The sequence below is a fragment of the Leptodactylus fuscus genome, unplaced genomic scaffold, assembly GCF_031893055.1.
Source record: "Leptodactylus fuscus isolate aLepFus1 unplaced genomic scaffold, aLepFus1.hap2 HAP2_SCAFFOLD_84, whole genome shotgun sequence".
Taxonomy (NCBI): Eukaryota; Metazoa; Chordata; class Amphibia; order Anura; family Leptodactylidae; genus Leptodactylus; species Leptodactylus fuscus.
Window position 1 is genome coordinate 203,231 of NW_027440882.1, and position 23,816 is coordinate 227,046.

A 23,816-nucleotide genomic window follows, 5' to 3' on the forward strand; every position below is an offset into this window, starting at 1 on the left:
CAAGCGTCACCTATATGATGACAAACACCTCAACAAACAGGGAGTCAGCCTCCTAGCGAAGGAATTCAAAGACTTAGTGCTCAACAGAGACCCCGGGCCTAGACAACAAACAAGACAAGAACCTGTGGAGAAGTCACCTGTGGAGAAGTCACCTTCCAGGAGACACACCCAAACACCATACCCCCCTCAACATGCAAGACAAAGACCCATGGGGGGGTTGCCTGGCTGGAAAATATCTCAAACACAACGTCTCCCCAAAAAACTGGAAATGGGGACTACTATAAACCATGGCGGAAGCCACCTGTGCCATACAGAACAAGGCAGAGCACAGACATAGAGGAGATAAGAACCATGTTCAGCACCCTGTGCGACACACTGCTCCAGACTGGGATCCACAACATGGCCACCAATCAGGAACCCAGCCCGTCCTCTGCAGGACAGCTCATTACAAGGTATACCCACCAAAGATGACACCACTGACTATCAGTAGCTGGAATATCCAAGGGCTGAACGCCTCAGCCTTTGGATCCAAACCAAACGATCCAGAATTTATAGACAGACTAAAAAACATAGACATCCAAATCCTCCTAGAGACATGGACCCGGGCAGATGACGAGTCCCTAACACCCATGGGCTACAAGGAATTCTCTGTCGCTGCCCGGAAAAGCAAGACTACCAAACATGGCCGCCACTCAGGAGGCATACTAATATGGTACAAGGAGGAGCTTAAAGAACATGTGAAAGCCATCAAACGCGGTGACAACCACATGTGGATAAAAATAAGCAACTCCATCCTCAACGGCCAACACGACATCTATCTCTGTGCAGTATATATCCCCCCCATCTGAGTCCACCTACCACAACCCAGACATCTATGAGGTCCTACAAAGGGAATCTGCCCAGTCCCAGTCCCAAGGCAGAGTGCTGATCTGCGGCGACCTAAACGCCAGGACTGGCACAGAGATAGACTACCTGTCCTCTGATGGAAACCTGCACATCCCGGTAGGCGAGGTCCACCACCTGGAGTCTGCACAGAGAAGAAGAAATAGCTATGACAGTCGTCAACAAGAGCGGGAGACAGCTGCTGAACCTGTGCCGGAGTCTGGGACTGTACATAATGAACGGGCGTACCAGAGGGGACACTCAGGGACGCTTCACACTAAACTCCCATGTGGGCAACAGCGTGGTGGACTATGTCATCACAGACGCAGACCCAGCAGACATAGATGCTCTCATAGTCACCCCTGAGACACACCTGTCAGACCACAATCAGATCCTGCTGTACATGAGATCCACTGACAAGCCCCTCACACAGCAGCCCCACCAGATTGGTCTCTACAACCTGCCACCATTCTTTAAATGGGCCAGTCACCGGGCCACCGAATACACCAATGCGGCTGACCGACCCGAAATCAAGGAACTGCTCACAAACTTCTATATGAGTTCCTACCAGCCAGACCAACAAGGGGTCACCCGAGCAGTGAAGGACTTCAGTAACATCCTGTACACCACGGCAGAACTAGCAGGCCTGAAACAGACAAAGCCCAAGAGACCGACTAACAAACAGTCTCACAAATGGTTTGACAGCAACTGCAAGGCTCTACGCCGTTCTCTAAGGGCAGCCTCCAACCAGAAACACAGGGACCCCAACAACAAGGAGGTGAGGGAAGCCTACAACAATCTATGCAAGCAATACAAGGGCACCCTCAGAGAGAAGAAACAGAGATACCTCTCCCACAAAATACAGCAACTAGAGGACTCCCTCCAGGACAGCTCATTCTGGGAGATCTGGCACCACATGGGCACAAAGCCCAAGAAAAACTCTCTCCACATCCAAAATGGCAATATCTGGCTCAACTACTTCAGAGGTCTCTACAAAAACATCCCAGAAGAAGAACCAACCCCAGAACAGCAACAGATAATCACCAAACTGAGGGACATGGAAAAAGTCATCAAAGACTTCCAGAACCCTCTGGAATCACCAATCACCATAAAAGATATACAGGAAAGAATTGCCCTGCTGAAAGGCAAAAAGGCCAGTGGCCCTGACGGCATCCTACCAGAGATGATCAAATACAGCCCTCCAGCAATACACGCGGCACTGGCAAAGCTATTCACCCTCGTGCTCAATGCTGGACACTTCCCCGAAGACTGGAACAAAGGCCTCATAACCCCCATCTACAAGAATGGGGACCAATATGACCCCAACAACTACAGAGGGATCTGCGTCAGCAGCACGCTAGGGAAACTGTTCAACAGCATCATCAATAACAGAATCCTCACCTTCCTCACACAACACGGGGTCCTCAGCAAGAGCCAAGCAGGGTTCATGCCAAACCACCGCACCACAGACCATATCTACACCCTGCACAGCCTCATCAAGACACACGTCCACAACACCAGAAGAGGCAAGATATTCGCCTGCTTCGTAGACTTTAAGAAGGCGTTTGATTCAGTATGGCACCCAGGCCTACTTCTAAAACTCCTAGAGAGTGGAATAGGGGGAAGAACGTACGACGTCATCAAGAGCTCCTACACCGGAAACCAGTGCAGTGTGAAGGTGAATGGGAAAAGGACCGCATACTTCCAACAGGCCCGAGGGGTCAGACAAGGCTGTAGCCTGAGCCCAACGCTCTTCAACATCTATATCAATGAACTGGCTACAGCCCTGGAGGCCTCACCAACCCCAGGCCTCACCCTGAACGACCGGGAGGTGAAGTTCCTACTATACGCCGACGACCTCCTACTCCTGGCCCCCACCGAGAAAGACCTCCAAGAAAGCCTGTCAGTGCTGGAAAAATTCAGCACCACATGGGCCCTACCCATCAACCAGAAGAAGACCAAAATCATGGTATTTCAGAAGAAGGGCCACAATAAAGCCTCCACCACCCCACAATTCACACTGAACGGCTCCACACTGGAGAAAACCAACAGCTACACCTACCTGGGGCTGGAGCTCAGCCAATCAGGAAGCTTCAAAGCAGCAATAGAAACCCTGAAAGCAAAAGCCTGCAGAACCTTCTACGCCATCAGAAGACAACTGTACCACCTCAAACCACCGGTGAGGGTCTGGCTGAAGATATTTGACGCTGTCATCTCCCCGATCCTTCTCTATGGCAGCGAGGTTTGGGGCCCAGCCACCTACCCAGACCAGTCAAAGTGGGATTCCAGCCCAACAGAGAACTTCCACCTGGAGTTCTGCAAATACCTGCTCCATGTCCATCGCAACACCACCAACATGGCCTGCAGGGCAGAGCTAGGCAGACTCCCCCTATGGCTCACCATACAGAAGAGGGCGCTAGCTTTCCAGGCACACATCCAGGGGAGCGACTCCTACCACCACCAAGCATGGCTAAGCCACCGGAGCAAACCAGACACTCACCAACCAAACAGCAGCCAACCACCAAACCAAAAACACCAACAGATGATAACCAAGGCCGAAATAAAGGCGACCACAGAGGCAAACAGAGAGCGGTACATTGAAGAATGGAGAAACGAAATAAATAACTCCAAGAAACTCACCAATGTGTACCAATCCCTACAAAGGGACTACACCATGGCCACCTACCTGGAGAGAATACGCCACCCCAAGCACAGACAGACCCTGAGCCGGTACAGACTGAGCGCCCACAACCTAGAGATAGAGACGGGGCGATACAGGCAGACGTACAAGCCACGGGAGAAGAGACTGTGCCAGCACTGTGACCAGGGGGCCCTAGAAGACCAGACCCACTTCCTGCTACACTGCACCAAATACTCAGCTGTGAGGGCCGTCTACTACCAAAGACTCTCTGCCCACATCCCAGACTTCATATCTGCAGACGAGAAGAGGAAACTCTACATCCTACTGGGAGAAGAAGAGGCCACTGTGGAGATCGCTGCCCAATACGTGTCCAGCTGTCACCAAACAAGAGGAAGATGAGACTCCACGGACTGTTATATTTATCCCAAAACACCCGCCCCACCCCCACCTCCCCATATAGCAGCCACCAACGAAGAGGAAGATGAGACTCCATGGACTGTTATAACCCAAAATCAAACCCCCCCCCCCACTTTACTAGCTTTGGCAATGCCAAATATCTATTCGGACGTGCCAATAAAGCTTGTTTGATTTGATTTATATAGAGTCACAGGGTCACACATATATAGAGTCACAGGGTCACACATATATACAGTCACAGGGTCACTCATATATACAGTCACAGGGTCACTCATATATACAGTCACAGGGTCACTCATATATACAGTCACAGGGTCACTCATATATACAGTCACAGGGTCACTCATATATACAGTCACAGAGTCACACATATATACAGTCACAGGGTCACTCATATATACAGTCACAGAGTCACACATATATACAGTCACAGGGTCACTCATATATACAGTCACAGGGTCACTCATATATACAGTCACAGGGTCACTCATATATACAGTCACAGGGTCACTCATATATACACTGCTCAGAAAACTACTGCCCCCCCCTGATCATTCAGATCTCGGAGGTCTAATCGGAGGGTCCCTTCAATTTTTTGAGCAGTGTATATAGATATGTATGGCTATCTGTGCGCGAACGGATCTGTGCAGTGTTGAAGACCATCACTTACCTCAAACTGCAGTGAGAACTTGTAGTCAGAATCTTTGGCCATGTCCACAATGTAGGAATCAAAGTCGTCCAGCTGTACGGGGCTTCCGGGATTTGGGAGAGAAGGGACATGATGGGGTTATTGTTTGGGCACAATCAGAGAGAAAAACATCCATGCAGACTGGCAGTGGGCTGACATCAGAGAGTAACAGCTGGGGTCTGGTGGCCTGCTTCATGCAGCTACTATAGAGGGCAGGGCTTATATGAAGGCAGCAGCAGAGGTCACCTACTTGGTCAGTTTCCGCTTCTTGAATCCATTCTTGCTCCTAAAACAAAAATATAAATGTTTATGTGGAAAAAAAGAGAGGACATGACAAAAGCAGTGCAAGTACCTGTCACCGGGGTAGTCACCGTCATGGTCACTGGGATAGTCACCGTCATGGTCACTGGGGTAGTCACCGTCATGGTCACTGGGGTAGTCACCGTCATGGTCACTGGGGTAGTCACCGTCATGGTCACTGGGGTAGTCACCGTCATGGTCACTGGGGTAGTCACCGTCATGGTCACTGGGGTAGTCACCGTCATGGTCACTGGGGTAGTCACCGTCATGGTCACTGGGATAGTCACCGTCATGGTCACTGGGATAGTCACCGTCATGGTCACTGGGATAGTCACCGTCATGGTCACTAGGATAGTCACCGTCATGGTCACTGGGATAGTCACCGTCATGGTCACTGGGATAGACACCGTCATGGTCACTGGGGTAGTCACCGTCATGGTCACTGGGATAGTCACCGTCATGGTCACTGGGATAGTCACCGTCATGGTCACTGGGATAGTCACCGTCATGGTCACTGGGATAGTCACCGTCATGGTCACTGGGGTAGTCACCGTCATGGTCACTGGGGTAGTCACCGTCATGGTCACTAGGATAGTCACCGTCATGGTCACTAGGATAGTCACCGTCATGGTCACTAGGATAGTCACCGTCATGGTCACTAGGATAGTCACCGTCATGGTCACTAGGATAGTCACCGTCATGGTCACTAGGATAGTCACCGTCATGGTCACTGGGGTAGTCACCGTCATGGTCACTAGGATAGTCACCGTCATGGTCACTAGGATAGTCACCGTCATGGTCACTGGGATAGTCACCGTCATGGTCACTGGGATAGTCACCGTCATGGTCACTGGGATAGTCACCGTCATGGTCACTAGGATAGTCACCGTCATGGTCACTGGGGTAGTCACCGTCATGGTCACTAGGATAGTCACCGTCATGGTCACTAGGATAGTCACCGTCATGGTCACTAGGATAGTCACCGTCATGGTCACTAGGATAGTCACCGTCATGGTCACTGGGGTAGTCACCGTCATGGTCACTGGGGTAGTCACCGTCATGGTCACTAGGATAGTCACCGTCATGGTCACTAGGATAGTCACCGTCATGGTCACTGGGATAGTCACCGTCATGGTCACTGGGATAGTCACCGTCATGGTCACTGGGATAGTCACCGTCATGGTCACTGGGATAGTCACCGTCATGGTCACTGGGATAGTCACCGTCATGGTCACTGGGATAGTCACCGTCATGGTCACTGGGATAGTCACCGTCATGGTCACTGGGGTAGTCACCGTCATGGTCACTGGGATAGTCACCGTCATGGTCACTGGGGTAGTCACCGTCATGGTCACTGGGGTAGTCACCGTCATGGTCACTGGGATAGTCACTGTCATGGTCACTAGGATAGTCACTGTCATGGTCACTAGGATAGTCACTGTCATGGTCACTAGGATAGTCACTGTCATGGTCACTGGGGTAGTCACCGTCATGGTCACTGGGGTAGTCACCGTCATGGTCACTGGGGTAGTCACCGTCATGGTACAGTGTACGGCATTCGGCCAATCAATGCTGGTTCTGCCGGAGGCTCGTCTGTAAGGAGGCGGAGTCTAAGATCGGACCAGAATGGAGACTGCTGTGGACCGCTCTTAGACTCCGCCTCCACCAGCAGAACCTACAACCAGTAGGAAGGAACGGCTGATAACGTGACCCCCGGCCCCCCCACCCTACGTGTCCAGGGCATTACAGAGGTTTTCTGGAGATTACTGACACAATAAAGATCTCTGCTTGCTGTCAGTGACAAGATGCCTCAATGATAACTTCTCACAGCTGAGGGTTTGTTACACTTGTACATTAATGGGCCCCAGATGACTTTATTTTATCTGCACTGACACAATGTAACAAAATCAGGACAAGAGGTCGATTCTTCTTCTGCATTTCCCTGCCCTGATACAATCTAACAAACCCTCAGGCTCTGAAACTCCGCCACAAAAAACAGCAGAGAAAAAAATCCGGCACAAGGAACATTTCTTCTCTGCCATGTTCAGTTTTAATACAAAGGACACCCATTATAATCGGTCAGACTGATCTATCTGCAGTGGGAGGGGGGTAGGACACACGGGGTCTCCGGGTAGACTGACCTAGCTGGGGGGTGGGGGGGGGGGGGGTAGGACACACGAGGTCTCTGGGTAGACTGACCTAGCTGGGGGGTGGGGGGGGTAGGACACACGGGGTCTCTGGGTAGACTGACCTAGCTGGGGGGGTGGGGGGGGGGTAGGACACACGGGGTCTCTGGGTAGAATGACCTAGCTGGGGGGTGTGGGGGGGTAGGACACACGGGGTCTCTGGGTAGACTGACCTAGCTGGGGGGTGGGGGGGTAGGACACACGGGGTCTCTGGGTAAAATGACCTAGCTGGGGGGTGGGGGGGTAGGACACACGGGGTCTCTGGGTAGACTGACCTAGCTGGGGGGGGTGGGGGTAGGACACACGGGGTCTCCGGGTAGACTGACCTAGCTGGGGGGTGGGGGGGGGGGGTAGGACACACGGGGTCTCTGGGTAGGCTGACCTAGCTGGGGGGTGGGGTGGTAGGACACACGGGGTCTCTGGGTAGACTGACCTAGCTGGGGGGGGGGTAGGACACACGAGGTCTCTGGGTAGGCTGACCTAGCTGGGGGGTGGGGTGGTAGGACACACGGGGTCTCTGGGTAGACTGACCTAGCTGGGGGGGGGGGGGGTAGGACACATGGGGTCTCTGGGTAGACTGACCTAGCTGGGGGGGTGGGGGTAGGACACACGGGGTCTCTGGGTAGACTGACCTAGCTGGGGGGTGGGGGGGTAGGACACACGGGGTCTCTGGGTAGACTGACCTAGCTGGGGGGTGGGGGGGTGGGGTAGGACACACGGGGTCTCTGGGTAGAATGACCTAGCTGGGGGGTGGGGGGGTGGGGTAGGACACACGGGGTCTCTGGGTAGAATGACCTAGCTGGGGGGTGTGGGGGGGGGGGGAGGACACACGGGGTCTCTGGGTAGACTAACCTAGCTGGGGGGTGGGGGGGTAGGACACACGGGGTCTCTGGGTAGAATGACCTAGCTGGGGGGTGGGGGGGTAGGACACACGGGGTCTCTGGGTAGACTGACCTAGCTGGGGGGTGGTGGGGGGGTAGGACACACGAGGTCTCTGGGTAGACTGACCTAGCTGGGGGGGTGGGGGTAGGACACACGGGGTCTCTGGGTAGACTGACCTAGCTGGGGGGTGGGGGTAGGACACACGGGGTCTCTGGGTAGACTGACCTAGCTGGGGGGTGGGGGGGGGGGGGGTAGGACACACGGGGTCTCTGGGTAGACTGACCTAGCTGGGGGGTGGTGGGGGGGTAGGACACACGAGGTCTCTGGGTAGACTGACCTAGCTGGGGGGGTGGGGGTAGGACACACGGGGTCTCTGGGTAGACTGACCTAGCTGGGGGGTGGGGGGGGGGTAGGACACACGGGGTCTCTGGGTAGACTGACCTAGCTGGGGGGGTGGGGGGGGGGTAGGACACACGGGGTCTCTGGGTAGAATGACCTAGCTGGGGGGTGGGGGGGGGGGTAGGACACACGGGGTCTCTGGGTAGACTGACCTAGCTGGGTGCTGGGGGGGTAGGACACATGGGGTCTCCGGGTAGACTGACCTAGCTGGGGGGTGGGGGGTAGGACACACGGGGTCTCTGGGTAGACTGACCTAGCTGGGGGGTGGGAGGGGGGTAGGACACACGGGGTCTCTGGGTAGACTGACCTAGCTGGGGGGTGGGGGGGTAGGACACACGGGGTCTCTGGGTAGACTAACCTAGCTGGGGGGTGGGGGGGTAGGACACACGGGGTCTCTGGGTAGGCTGACCTAGCTGGGGGGTGGGGGGTAGGACACACGGGGTCTCTGGGTAGACTGACCTAGCTGGGGGGTGGGGGGTAGGACACACGGGGTCTCCGGGTAGGCTGACCTAGCTGGGGGGTGGGAGGGGGGTAGGACACACGGGGTCTCTGGGTAGACTGACCTAGCTGGGGGGTGCTGGGGGGTAGGACACACGGGGTCTCTGGGTAGACTGAAATAGCTGGGGGGTGGGGGGGTAGGACACACGGGGTCTCTGGGTAGACTGACCTAGCTGGGGGGGTGGGGGGGGGGGGGTAGGACACACGGGGTCTCTGGGTAGAATGACCTAGCTGGGGGGTGTGGGGGGGTAGGACACACGGGGTCTCTGGGTAGACTGACCTAGCTGGGGGGTGGGGTGGTAGGACACACGGGGTCTCTGGGTAGACTGACCTAGCTGGGGGGGGGGGGGGTAGGACACACGGGGTCTCTGGGTAGACTGACCTAGCTGGGGGGGGGGTAGGACACACGAGGTCTCTGGGTAGGCTGACCTAGCTGGGGGGTGGGGTGGTAGGACACACGGGGTCTCTGGGTAGACTGACCTAGCTGGGGGGGGTGGGGGTAGGACACACGGGGTCTCTGGGTAGACTGACCTAGCTGGGGGGTGGGGGGGTAGGACACACGGGGTCTCTGGGTAGACTGACCTAGCTGGGGGGTGGGGGGGTGGGGTAGGACACACGGGGTCTCTGGGTAGAATGACCTAGCTGGGGGGTGGGGGGGTGGGGTAGAATGACCTAGCTGGGGGGTGGGGGGGTGGGGTAGGACACACGGGGTCTCTGGGTAGAATGACCTAGCTGGGGGGTGTGGGGGGGGGGGGAGGACACACGGGGTCTCTGGGTAGACTAACCTAGCTGGGGGGTGGGGGGGTAGGACACACGGGGTCTCTGGGTAGAATGACCTAGCTGGGGGGTGGGGGGGGTAGGACACACGGGGTCTCTGGGTAGACTGACCTAGCTGGGGGGTGGTGGGGGGGTAGGACACACGAGGTCTCTGGGTAGACTGACCTAGCTGGGGGGTGGGGGGGTAGGACACACGGGGTCTCTGGGTAGACTGACCTAGCTGGGGGGGTGGGGGTAGGACACACGGGGTCTCTGGGTAGACTGACCTAGCTGGGGGGTGGGGGGGGGGGGTAGGACACACGGGGTCTCTGGGTAGACTGACCTAGCTGGGGGGTGGTGGGGGGGTAGGACACACGAGGTCTCTGGGTAGACTGACCTAGCTGGGGGGTGGGGGGGTAGGACACACGGGGTCTCTGGGTAGACTGACCTAGCTGGGGGGGTGGGGGTAGGACACACGGGGTCTCTGGGTAGACTGACCTAGCTGGGGGGTGGGGGGGGGTAGGACACACGGGGTCTCTGGGTAGACTGACCTAGCTGGGGGGGTGGGGGGGGGGTAGGACACACGGGGTCTCTGGGTAGAATGACCTAGCTGGGGGGTGGGGGGGTGGGGGTAGGACACACGGGGTCTCTGGGTAGACTGACCTAGCTGGGTGCTGGGGGGGTAGGACACATGGGGTCTCCGGGTAGACTGACCTAGCTGGGGGGTGGGGGGTAGGACACACGGGGTCTCTGGGTAGACTGACCTAGCTGGGGGGTGGGAGGGGGGTAGGACACACGGGGTCTCTGGGTAGACTAACCTAGCTGGGGGGTGGGGGGGTAGGACACACGGGGTCTCTGGGTAGGCTGACCTAGCTGGGGGGTGGGGGGTAGGACACACGGGGTCTCTGGGTAGACTGACCTAGCTGGGGGGTGGGGGGTAGGACACACGGGGTCTCCGGGTAGGCTGACCTAGCTGGGGGGTGGGAGGGGGATAGGACACACGGGGTCTCTGGGTAGACTGACCTAACTGGGGGGTGCTGGGGGGTAGGACACACGGGGTCTCTGGGTAGACTGAAATAGCTGGGGGGTGGGGGGGTAGGACACACGGGGTCTCTGGGTAGACTGACCTAGCTGGGGGGTGGGAGGGGGGTAGGACACACGGGGTCTCTGGGTAGACTGACCTAGCTGGGGGGTGGGGGGTAGGACACACGGGGTCTCTGGGTAGACTAACCTAGCTGGGGGGTGGGGGGGGTAGGACACACGGGGTCTCTGGGTAGGCTGACCTAGCTGGGGGGTGGGAGGGGGGTAGGACACACGGGGTCTCTGGGTAGACTGACCTAGCTGGGGGGTGAGGGGGTAGGACACACGGGGTCTCCGGGTAGGCTGACCTAGCTGGGGGGTGGGAGGGGGGTAGGACACACGGGGTCTCTGGGTAGACTGACCTAGCTGGGGGGTGCTGGGGGGTAGGACACACGGGGTCTCTGGGTAGACTGACCTAGCTGGGGGGTGGGGGGGTAGGACAAACGGGGTCTCTGGGTAGACTGACCTAGCTGGGGGGTGCTGGGGGGTAGGACACATGGGGTCTCTGGGTAGACTGACCTAGCTGGGGAGGGGGGGTAGGACACAAGGGGTCTCTGGGTAGACTGACCTAGCTGGGGAGGGGGGGTAGGACACAAGGGGTCTCTGGGTAGACTGACCTAGCTGGGGGGTGGGGGGGTAGGACAAACGGGGTCTCTGGGTAGACTGACCTAGCTGGGGGGTGGGAGGGGGGTAGGACACACGGGGTCTCTGGGTAGACTGACCTAGCTGGGGGGTGGGGGGGTAGGACACACGGGGTCTCTGGGTAGACTAACCTAGCTGGGGGGTGGGGGGGTAGGACACACGGGGTCTCTGGGTAGGCTGACCTAGCTGGGGGGTGCTGGGGGGTAGGACACACGGGGTCTCTGGGTAGACTGACCTAGATGGGGGGTGCTGGGGGGTAGGACACATGGGGTCTCTGGGTAGACTGACCTAGCTGGGGGGTGGGGGGTAGGACACACGGGGTCTCTGGGTAGACTGACCTAGCTGGGGGGTGGGGGGGTAGGACAAACGGGGTCTCTGGGTAGACTGACCTAGCTGGGGGGTAGGACACATGGGGTCTCTGGGTAGACTGACCTAGCTGGGGAGGGGGGGTAGGACACAAGGGGTCTCTGGGTAGACTGACCTAGCTGGGGAGGGGGGGTAGGACACAAGGGGTCTCTGGGTAGACTGACCTAGCTGGGGGGTGGGGGGGTAGGACAAACGGGGTCTCTGGGTAGACTGACCTAGCTGGGGGGTGGGAGGGGGGTAGGACACACGGGGTCTCTGGGTAGACTGACCTAGCTGGGCACTGCTGCTCCAGACAAACACTGCTACCTCTCTGGTAATAGATTCTGGTAACACTAAAAAAGAAAGAGAAATTCTCTTCAGGATCAGAGACCGGACACGGCACAAGATTCACGGCAGATAAAGTGCACCCAGCGTGGCCCTAGGATTAGCTGAGGGCCAGCACTACATGAGCCCTTGTCACCCCCGATGTCTAGGAGGTCTTTAGTTCATTTTGAAGCCCTGTTAGTCTCTGGTCATGCCGTCAATGATCCGTCACATGGTCAGAGCAGCCAATCAGTGGCCTCTGTTGCGAAAGTTGGTTTCATCATTGCTGCAGTGAAGGGTCCATCGCTGGAACGGGAGCTCCACGTGCACACAGGACACTGCCCCTATAGATGAGCTCCACGTGCACACAGGACACTGCACCTATAGATGAGCTCCACGTGCACACAGGACACTGCACCTATAGATGAGCTCCACGTGCATACAGGACACTGCACCTATAGATGTGCTCCACGTGCACACAGGACACTGCACCTATAGATGAGCTCTGCACGCGCACAGGACACTGCCCCTATAGATGAGCTCCACGTGCACACAGGACACTGCACCTATAGATGAGCTCCACGTGCACACAGGACACTGCCCCTATAGATGAGCACCCCGTGCATACAGGACACTGCACCTACAGATGAGCTCCACGTGCATACAGGACACTGCCCCTATAGATGAGCACCCCGTGCATACAGGACACTGCCCCTATAGATGAGCTCCACCTGCACACAGCACACTGCACCTATAGATTAGCTCCACGTGCATACAGGACACTGCACCTATGGATGAATTCCACGTGCATACAGGACACTGCACCTATAGATGAGCTCCCCGTACATACAGGACATTGCACCTATAGATGAGCTCCACGTGCATACAGGACAATAGAGCTGCTGACCTGTTGTACAGTGCACCTACAGATGAGCTGCATGTGCACACTATGTGCAACTGCTCAGATATGAAGAGGTGATAGTGTGGCCCCCGGGTGCCTGTGCAAAAGTCGCCTATACTTGTGTGAGAGAGTCCCGTGCTGGGCCTGGAGGTGACATCACTAGAGAGTCCCGAGCTGGGCCTGGAGGTGACATCACTAGAGAGTCCCGAGCTGGGCCTGGAGGTGACATCACTAGGGAGTCCCGAGCTGGGCCTGGAGGTGACATCACTAGGGAGTCCCGAGCTGGGCCTGGAGGTGACATCACTAGGGAGTCCCGAGCTGGGCCTGTAGGTGACATCACTAGAGAGTCCCGAGCTGGGCCTGGAGGTGACATCACTAGAGAGTCCCGAGCTGGGCCTGGAGGTGACATCACTAGGGAGTCCCGAGCTGGGCCTGGAGGTGACATCACTAGGGAGTCCCGAGCTGGGCCTGGAGGTGATATCACTAGAGAGTCCCGAGCTGGGCCTGTAGGTGACATCACTAGAGAGCCGCGAGCTGGGCCTGGAGGTGACATCACTAGAGAGCCCTGAGCTGGGCCTGGAGGTGACATCACTAGAGAGTCCCGAGCTGGGCCTGGAGGTGACATCACTAGGGAGTCCCGAGCTAGGCCTGGAGGTGACATCACTAGAGAGCCCTGAGCTGGGCCTGGAGGTGACATCACTAGAGAGCCCTGAGCTGGGCCTGGAGGTGACATCACTAGGGAGTCCCGAGCTGGGCCTGGAGGTGACATCACTAGAGAGCCCTGAGCTGGGCCTGGAGGTGACATCACTAGGGAGTCCCGAGCTGGGCCTGGAGGTGACATCACTAGAGAGCCCTGAGCTGGGCCTGGAGGTGACATCACTAGAGAGCCCTGAGCTGGGCCTGGAGGTGACATCACTAGGGAGTCATTACAGTCAGGGACATTAGGGGATCTACCGCTGCGGTTTTTTTCTTACTTCTTAATAGGCCGTTACCGTTTGGAGTTACTCCAGCCGGTAACAGGCCCTATTTACTTACCAATCCTGGCTGGGCCGGGATCAGTAAGTGACACCACAGGCCCCACAAAGACTATCATTATACTCTTTGCAGACCCCCAAGTATAATGATTGGAGGCCCGGGAAGGGTAAGAAACATAAAAAACACGGTTACTTACCTCTCCACGATCCGGGCAGGCTTCAGGCCTGGTTGTCTGACGTCTCTGACGTCACATGAACCCGACCTGCGTCCCGGGTCATGTGACGTCCGACGTCATTGAAGAAGGATGACAGCGGAGGACTGCAGCCGGACACAGGGGACAAGTAAGTAACAGCGGGTTTTTTTTAATGTTTTTATTCCCCCTGGGTCTCCAAATATCTGAAAAGACCCCAGAGTATAATAATTTTTTATGGGCGTCCACAGTGGAGTATAATACTGTTTGCAGGGGTCACTATGGGGCATAATACTGTGTGCAGGGGCCACTATGGGGTATAATACTGTGTGCAGGGGCCACTATGGGACATAATACTGTGTGCAGGGGCCACTATGGGGCATAATACTGTGTGCAGGGGCCACTATGGGGCATAATACTGTGTGCAGGGACCACTATGGGGCATAATACTGTGTGCAGGGGCCACTATGGGACATAATACTGCGTGCAGGGGCCACTATGGGGCATAATACTGCGTGCAGGGGCCACTATGGGACATAATACTGCGTGCAGGGGCCATTATGGGACATAATACTGCGTGCAGGGGCACTATGGGACATAATACTGCGTGCAGGGGCCACTATGGGACATAATACTGCGTGCAGGGGTCACTATGGGACATAATACTGTGTACAGGGGCCACTATGGGACATAATACTGTGAGCAGGGGCCACTATGGACATAATACTGTGTGCAGGGGCCACTATGGGACATAATACTGTGTGCAGGGGACACTATGGGACATAATACTGTGTTGCAGGGGCCACTATGGGGGATAATACTGCGTGCAGGGGCCACTATGGGGGATAATACTGCGTGCAGGGGGCCACTATGGGACATAATACTGCGTGCAGGGGCCAACTATGGGACATAATACTGCGTGCAGGGGCCACTATGGGACATAATACTGCGTGCAGGGGGTCACTATGGGGTATAATACTGTGTGCAGGGGTCACTATGGGGGATAATACTGTGTGCAGGGGCCACTATGGGACATAATACTGTGTGCAGGGGCCACTATGGGGGATAATACTGTGTGCAGGGGCCACTATGGGGGATAATACTGTGTGCAGGGGCCACTATGGGGGATAATACTGTGTGCAGGGGCCACTATGGGACATAATACTGTGTGCAGGGGCCACTATGGGACATAATACTGTGTGTAGGGGCCACTATGGGGGATAATACTGTGTGCAGGGGTCACTATGGGACATAATACTGTGTGCAGGGGCCACTATGGGGGATAATACTGTGTGCAGGGGGCCACTATGGGGGATAATACTGTGTGCAGGGGCCACTATGGGACATAATACTGTGTGTAGGGGCCACTATGGGGGATAATACTGTGTGCAGGGGCCACTATGGGGGATAATACTGTGTGCAGGGGTCACTATGGGACATAATACTGTGTGCAGGGGCCACTATGGGACATAATACTGTGTGCAGGGGCCACTATGGGGGATAATACTGTGTGCAGGGGCCACTATGGGACATAATACTGTGTGCAGGGGCCACTATGGGACATAATACTGTGTGCAGGGGCCACTATGGGACATAATACTGTGTGCAGGGGCCACTATGGGGCATTAATACTGTGTGCAGGGGTCACTATGGGATATAATACTGTGTGCAGGGGCCCCTATGGGGTATAATACTGTGTGCAGGAGCCACTATGGGACATAATACTGTGTGCAGGGGCCACTATGGGACATAATACTGTGTGCAGGGGTCACTATGGGACATAATACTGTGTGCAGGGGCCACTATGGGACATAATACTGTGTGCAGGAGACACTATGGGGGATAATACTGTGTGCAGGGGCCACTATGGGGTATAATACTGTGTGCAGGGGCCACTATGGGACATAATACTGTGAGCAGGGGCCACTATGGGACATAATACTGTGTGCAGGGGCCACTATGGGACATAATACTGTGTGCAGGGGCCACTATGGGACATAATACTGTGTGCAGGGGCCACTATGGGATATAATACTGTGTGCAGGGGCCACTATGGGACATAATACTGTGTGCAGGGGCCACTATGGGACATAATACTGTGTGCAGGGGCCACTATGGGGTATAATACTGTGTGTAGGGGCCACTATGGGGGTATAATACTGTGTGTAGGGGCCACTATGGGGTGTATAATACTGTGTGCAGGGGCCACTATGGATAGTATAATACTGTGTGCAGGGGGCCACTATGGGACATAATACTGTGTGCAGGGGTCACTATGGGACATAATACTGTGTGCAGGGGCCACTATGGGGTATAATACTGTGTGTAGGGGCCACTATGGGTATAATACTGTGTGCAGGGGCCACTATGGATAGTATAATACTGTGTGCAGGGGCCACTATGGGACATAATACTGTGTGCAGGGGCCACTATGGGACATAATACTGTGTGCAGGGGCCACTATGGGACATAATACTGTGTGCAGGGGCCACTATGGGGGATAATACTGTGTACAGGGGCCACTATGGGACATAATACTGTGTGCAGGGGTCACTATGGGACATAATACTGTGTGCAGGGGCCACTATGGGACATAATACTGTGTGCAGGGGGTCACTATGGGACATAATACTGTGTGCAGGGGCCACTATGGGTTATAATACTGTGTGTAGGGGCCACTATGGGGTATAATACTGTGTGCAGGGGCCACTATGGATAGTATAATACTGTGTGCAGGGGCCACTATGGGACATAATACTGTGTGCAGGGGCCACTATGGGACATAATACTGTGTGCAGGGGCCACTATGGGACATAATACTGTGTGCAGGGGCCACTATGGGACATAATACTGTGTGCAGGGGGCCACTATGGGACATAATACTGTGTGCAGGGGCCACTATGGGGGGATAATACTGTGTACAGGGGCCACTATGTGGACATAATACTGTGTGCAGGGGTCACTATGGGACATAATACTGTGTGCAGGGGGACACTATGGGACATAATACTGTGTGCAGGGGCCACTATGGGACATAATACTGTGTGCAGGGGCCACTATGGGGGATAATACTGTGTACAGGGGCCACTATGGGACATAATACTGTGTGCAGGGGTCACTATGGGACATAATACTGTGTGCAGGGGCCACTATGGGACATAATACTGTGTGCAGGGGCCACTATGGGACATAATACTGTGTGCAGGGGCCACTATGAGGGATAATACTGTGTACAGGGGCCACTATGGGACATAATACTGTGTGCAGGGGTCACTATGGGACATAATACTGTGTGCAGGGGCCACTATGGGACATAATACTGTGTGCAGGGGCCACTATGGGGGATAATACTGTGTACAGGGGCCACTATGGGGTATAATACTGTGTGCAGGGGCCACTATGGGACATAATACTGTGTGCAGGGGCCACTATGGGGCATAATACTGTGTGCAGGGGCCACTATGGGACATAATACTGTGTGCAGGGGACACTATGGGGGATAATACTGTGTGCAGGGGCCACTATGGGACATAATACTGTGTGCAGGGGCCACTATGGATAGTATATAATACTGTGTGCAGGGGCCACTATGGGACATAATACTGTGTGCAGGGGCCACTATGGGACATAATACTGTGTGCAGGGGCCACTATGGGACATAATACTGTGTGCAGGGGCCACTAGGGGCATAATAGAGCGCGCAGAAATGCGGAGCAGGAGGTCGCTCAAGGTCTTCAGCGTCTGTGTCGGTCGGGGGGGGCATGTCAAAAGTTCGTCACGGGGCCCCCGCCATTCCTAGTTACTGCCCCGACACAGACCACCTCACCTGAATATCCCGATTGATAACTTTCTATTCTCTGCCCAAACTTCCAACCTGCGTAATCTAATAAATATCACTCCCTTTCCTTTACTCCGAATCCGTAGCCCCTAATAACACATCCCCCTCCTGCTCCCATATACACCAGTATGTTACATAGGTAACAGCTCAGCTTTACATGCAGCAGACTAGCACTGGGCACTATTGAGATTATTAGCAATTACTTCTATATCCTTCGCCTATAGAGTTCTTGATGTAGAATCGAATCTGCCAAGTCTCCGCCCTTCTCTATATGGATCCCTGGAAATGATGGGACATCCTCAATTATAATCAGTGATATCACACAGTCTCAGTAGAGGGGGCGCTCTTCTTACAACAACACAACACTTCATGATGACATAATATGACATCATAGGGTGCGATATAATAAAAAACAAGTAAATCTAACGCTTCAAAGAATAAAAACGACTTACCAAGGGTTAATATAAAAAGCCAAGAGGTAGTCAGTCCAGAGACAGGACGGCAGGAGGGTTAGGAAAGCAAAGATACTCCGACGCCTGTGAGTGTTAATAAGTCAGGACAGAAACAGGAGGTTAGAAAAGTGACCGTATAATAACTACAGAGCGTAAGAACGGCAGGACTGAACCAATGTATACAGTATATTGCGTATAGACCGGAAGAATAATAAGACTGTATCAGAAAAAAATAGAAAAAAAATAGAGATATAAAAAAGCATAAGGAACAAACAATGCAAAACCCCCCACAAAAAAAGTGGGATTTGCAAAGGAAATAAGAAAAACACAACAAGAAAAATATAGAAAGATTGAAGTGTAGCGAGGGTCAAAACCAAAGGAAAAGAATCCCAAAAATAAGATGAGAGAAAAAAACCCTAAAACTCCATCAGGACTAGATCCACATGGAAGCTGCAGACAAAAAAAACGGAGAAGATCAAGAAGTGACAGAGGCGACTGGAAAACCAGCGGAGAAACGTCATTTCTTAAAGGTTCAGTACCTCAAGCAATTAAACTGCAGAGATCAATGGGGCCGCACCCACCAACTGCACCGAAGCCGCACCCACCGACGCCGCACCCACCAACTGCACCGAAGCCGCACCCACCGACGCCGCACCCACCAACTGCACCTAAGCCGCACCCACCAACTGCACCTAAGCCACACCCACCGACGCCGCACCCACCAACTGCACCGAAGCCGCACCCACCGACGCCGCACCCACCAACTGCACCTAAGCCGCACCCACCAACTGCACCTAAGCCACACCCACCAACTGCACCTAAGCCACACCCACCGACGCCGCACCCACCAACTGCACCGAAGCCGCACCCACCGACGCCGCACCCACCAACTGCACCGAAGCCGCACCCACCAACTGCACCTAAGCCGCACCCACCAACTGCACCTAAGCCGCACCCACCAACTGCACCAAAGCCACACCCACCAACTGCACCGAAGCCGCACCCACCGACGCCGCTCCCACCAACTGCACCGAAGCCACACCCACCAACGCCGCACCCACCAACTGCACCGAAGCCACACCCACCAACGCCACACCCACCAACGCCGCACCCACCAACGCCGCACCCACCAACTGCACCTATGCCGCACCCACCGACGCCACACCCACCAACTGCACCCACCAACTGCACCAAAGCCGCACCCACCGACGCCGCACCCACCAACTGCACCTAAGCCGCACCCACCAACTGCACCTAAGCCGCACCCACCAACGCCGCACCCACCAACTGCACCGAAGCCGCACCCACCGACGCCGAACCCACCAACTGCACCTAAGCCGCACCCACCAACTGCACCTAAGCCGCACCCACCAACGCCGCACCCACCAACTGCACCTATGCCGCACCCACCAACTGCACCTATGCCGCACCCACCAACTGCACCTATGCCGCACCCACCGACGCCACACCCACCAACTGCACCGAAGCCGCACTCACCGACGCCGAACCCACCAACTGCACCTAAGCCGCACCCACCAACTGCACCTATGCCGCACCCACCAACTGCACCAAAGCCGCACCCACCAACTGCACCGAAGCCGCACCCACCAACTGCACCTAAGCCGCACCCACCAACTGCACCTAAGCCGCACCCACCAACTGCACCAAAGCCACACCCACCAACTGCACCGAAGCCGCACCCACCGACGCCGCTCCCACCAACTGCACCGAAGCCACACCCACCAACGCCGCACCCACCAACTGCACCGAAGCCACACCCACCAACGCCACACCCACCAACGCCGCACCCCACCAACGCCGCACCCACCAACTGCACCTATGCCGCACCCACCGACGCCACACCCACCAACTGCACCCACCAACTGCACCAAAGCCGCACCCACCGACGCCGCACCCACCAACTGCACCTAAGCCGCACCCACCAACTGCACCTAAGCCGCACCCACCAACGCCGCACCCACCAACTGCACCGAAGCCGCACCCACCGACGCCGAACCCACCAACTGCACCTAAGCCGCACCCACCAACTGCACCTAAGCCGCACCCACCAACGCCGCACCCACCAACTGCACCTATGCCGCACCCACCAACTGCACCTATGCCGCACCCACCAACTGCACCTATGCCGCACCCACCGACGCCACACCCACCAACTGCACCGAAGCCGCACTCACCGACGCCGAACCCACCAACTGCACCTAAGCCGCACCCACCAACTGCACCTATGCCGCACCCACCAACTGCACCAAAGCCGCACCCACCAACTGCACCAAAGCCGCACCCACCAACTGCACCAAAGCCGCACCCACCAACTGCACCAAAGCCGCACCCACCAACTGCACCGAAGCCGCACCCACCAACGCCGCACCCACCAACTGCACCGAAGCCGCACCCACCAACTGCACCGAAGCCGCACCCACCAACTGCACCGAAGCCGCACCCACCAACTGCACCTAAGCCGCACCCACCAACTGCACCGAAGCCGCACCCACCAACTGCACCGAAGCCGCACCCACCGACGCCGCACCCACCAACTGCACCTAAGCCGCACCCACCAACTGCACCTAAGCCGCACCCACCGACGCCGCACCCACCAACGCCGCACCCACCAACGCCGCACCCACCAACTGCACCGAAGCCGCACCCACCGACGCCGCACCCACCAACTGCACCTAAGCCGCACCCACCAACTGCACCTAAGCCGCACCCACCGACGCCGCACCCACCAACGCCGCACCCACCAACTGCACCGATGCCACACCCAACTGCACCGAAGCCGCACCCACCAACGCCGCACCCACCAACTGCACCAACGCCGCACCCACCAACTGCACCGAAGCCGCACCCATCGACGCCGCACCCACCAACTGCACTGATGCCGCACCCACCTACTGTACCGACGGCGCACCCACCGACTGCACCGATGCCGCACCCACCTACTGTACCGACGGCGCACCCACCGACTGCACCGATGCCATGCTCACTGACTGTGCCAAAGCTGCACTCACCAATTGTATGGAAGTTTCCCATCTCTCTCCAGCGTGGCAAAATTGATGAATGTTCCAGCGCCGCATTCTCTAAACAAAAATAATTGATAGGCTGACTGACTATTCCACTGATCACAAACTAATACACTGCTTGTTACAGGAGCAGATAGAACACAGATGTATTATCTCACTGACTGATACACAAAGCAAAATGGGAATAACATTTATAAATCGACGTTACACTAGAATAACTGACAGATAACTGATACTGATGCCCTGACTAATACAATGAGTGACATGTACGAAGATATGCGCTGACTAATACAATGAGTGACATGTATGAGGATATGCCCTGACTAATACAATGAGTGTATTAGTCAGGGCATATCCTCGTACATGTCACTTATTGTATCAGTCAGGGCATATCCTCGTACATGTCACTCATTGTATCAGTCAGGGCATATCCTCGTACATGTCACGCATTGTATCAGTCAGGGCATATCCTCGTACATGTCACTCATTGTATCAGTCAATGCATATCCTCATACAAAATGGCGCCACAGTACGCTAATCTCTTCATGGCCAAGCTTGAGAGTGACTTCCTCTCCACCTGCACCATTAGGCCTCGGGCCTACTATCGCTTCATTGATGATATCCTAATCATTTGGACCGGGTCTGAGGAACAGCTGAAAACCTTCCATGAACAGTTCAACCAGTTCCATCCCACCATCAACCTGACGCTCAATCACTCCTTCTCCGAAATAAACTTCCTGGACGCCGTCATCAAGATACAGGACAACAAAATTGAGACACTGCTGTATCGGAAACCAATTGACCGCCCTACCTACCTAAGATGGGAAAGCTTTCATCCGAAACACATAAAGAACTCCATTGTCTACAGCCAGGCCATCAGATACCATCGCATATGTTCAAACCCTGCAGATAGGGACGAACACCTTGGGGGCCTCAAAAACACATTCTTAGGGCAGGGTTACCATCCAAGAACAACTGATAACCAAATCACCAGGGCCACCAGGATACCAAGATCGGAGTTATTAAGATACAATACCAAACAGGAGAACACTCGGGTGCCCCTGGTTGTCACATACAACCCCCACCTGGAGACGCTGAGAGGAATCACACGCAAATTACATCCACTACTGCAAAAAGACAACCGTCTAAAATCCATATTTTCTGACCCCCCTCTCCTGTGCTACAGACACCCACCAAACCTCAGGAATATGATTATTAGCAGCTCACTGTCACCTCCAACTAACAAAGGAACATTTCCATGTGGACAGAAGAGGTGCAAAACCTGCCCCCACATACTGACCACTGACAGGATAGAGATACCAAACTCTAACAGGGAATATAAAATCCCAGGTACGGTCACCTGTAACACACCTAATGTGGTGTATTTGATCATTTGCACCAAATGTTCCACTGAAAATCTGTATGTTGGAGAGACCGGACAGAAACTCAGAATGAGAATTAATTCACATCGCCATACAATCAAACAACAGAGAACTGATCTTCCCGTGCCAAATCATTTTTGCCAGGAAGATCATAATATCACCAATGACATGAAAATCTTGATCTTAAAAGGGAACTTTAAATCAAGGAAACAGCGACTGATTTATGAGTACAAGGCCATGACCCTATTCCAGACGTTGGACAATGGGATGAACATCTCACATGGGTTTATGTCTTTTTATACACATCATTAAGACAGCCATTAAGATAAGAACTGGGGGATCTGGCAATTGATTGTTTGTTTTTATAAGTATATAGTAATAAGCCTCTTCCCCCCCTCCCTCCTGTAATCCTACCCCTGTGTCCTGTTGTACATAAATATGCAGCCTCTAGAAAGTGTTCTTTAGTTATATCTGAAGAAGAAGCTCAGAGGAAAGCTTCGAAACGTCATATTCTGTCATCATTATGAGTTAGCCATTAAAAAAGGTATCACCTACTGAAGACTTGCAAAGTTTTTTTTGTTTTTTTTATATTTTATCCTCATACATGTCACTCATTGTATCAGTCAGTGCATATCCTCGTACATGTCACTCATTGTATTAGTCAGGGCATATCCTCGTACATGTCACTCATTGTATTAGTCAGGGCATATCCTCGTACATGTCACTCATTATATGAGTCAGGGCATATCCTCGTACATGTCACTCATTGTATTAGTCAGGGCATATCCTCATACATGTCACTCATTGTATCAGTCAGGGCATATCCTCATACATGTCACTCATTGTATCAGTCAGGGCATATCCTCATACATGTCACTCATTGTATCAGTCAGGGCATATCCTCATACATGTCACTCATTGTATTAGTCAGGGCATATCCTCATACATGTCACTCATTGTATTAGTCAGGGCATATCCTCATACATGTCACTCATTG

The 23,816-nt window shown here is 54.8% G+C and overlaps 1 protein-coding gene across 2 annotated transcripts in view; it reads right to left on the reverse strand.

The window, feature by feature from the left end:
- PTPRO (protein tyrosine phosphatase receptor type O) overlaps window positions 1-23,816 on the reverse strand; it is a 121,805-nt gene that overhangs the window by 24,893 nt on the left and 73,096 nt on the right. The window contains exons 16-20 of one of the 2 annotated variants that reach the window (XM_075262055.1): window positions 21,426-21,494; window positions 18,397-18,480; window positions 12,007-12,069; window positions 4,879-4,914; window positions 4,611-4,692 (exon numbers count right to left, since the gene is read on the reverse strand). In XM_075262055.1, the coding sequence (XP_075118156.1) occupies window positions 4,611-4,692; window positions 4,879-4,914; window positions 12,007-12,069; window positions 18,397-18,480; window positions 21,426-21,494 (334 nt within the window). The remainder of the gene's footprint in view (window positions 1-4,610; window positions 4,693-4,878; window positions 4,915-12,006; window positions 12,070-18,396; window positions 18,481-21,425; window positions 21,495-23,816) is intronic. The other variant, XM_075262056.1, reaches the window with a different exon arrangement.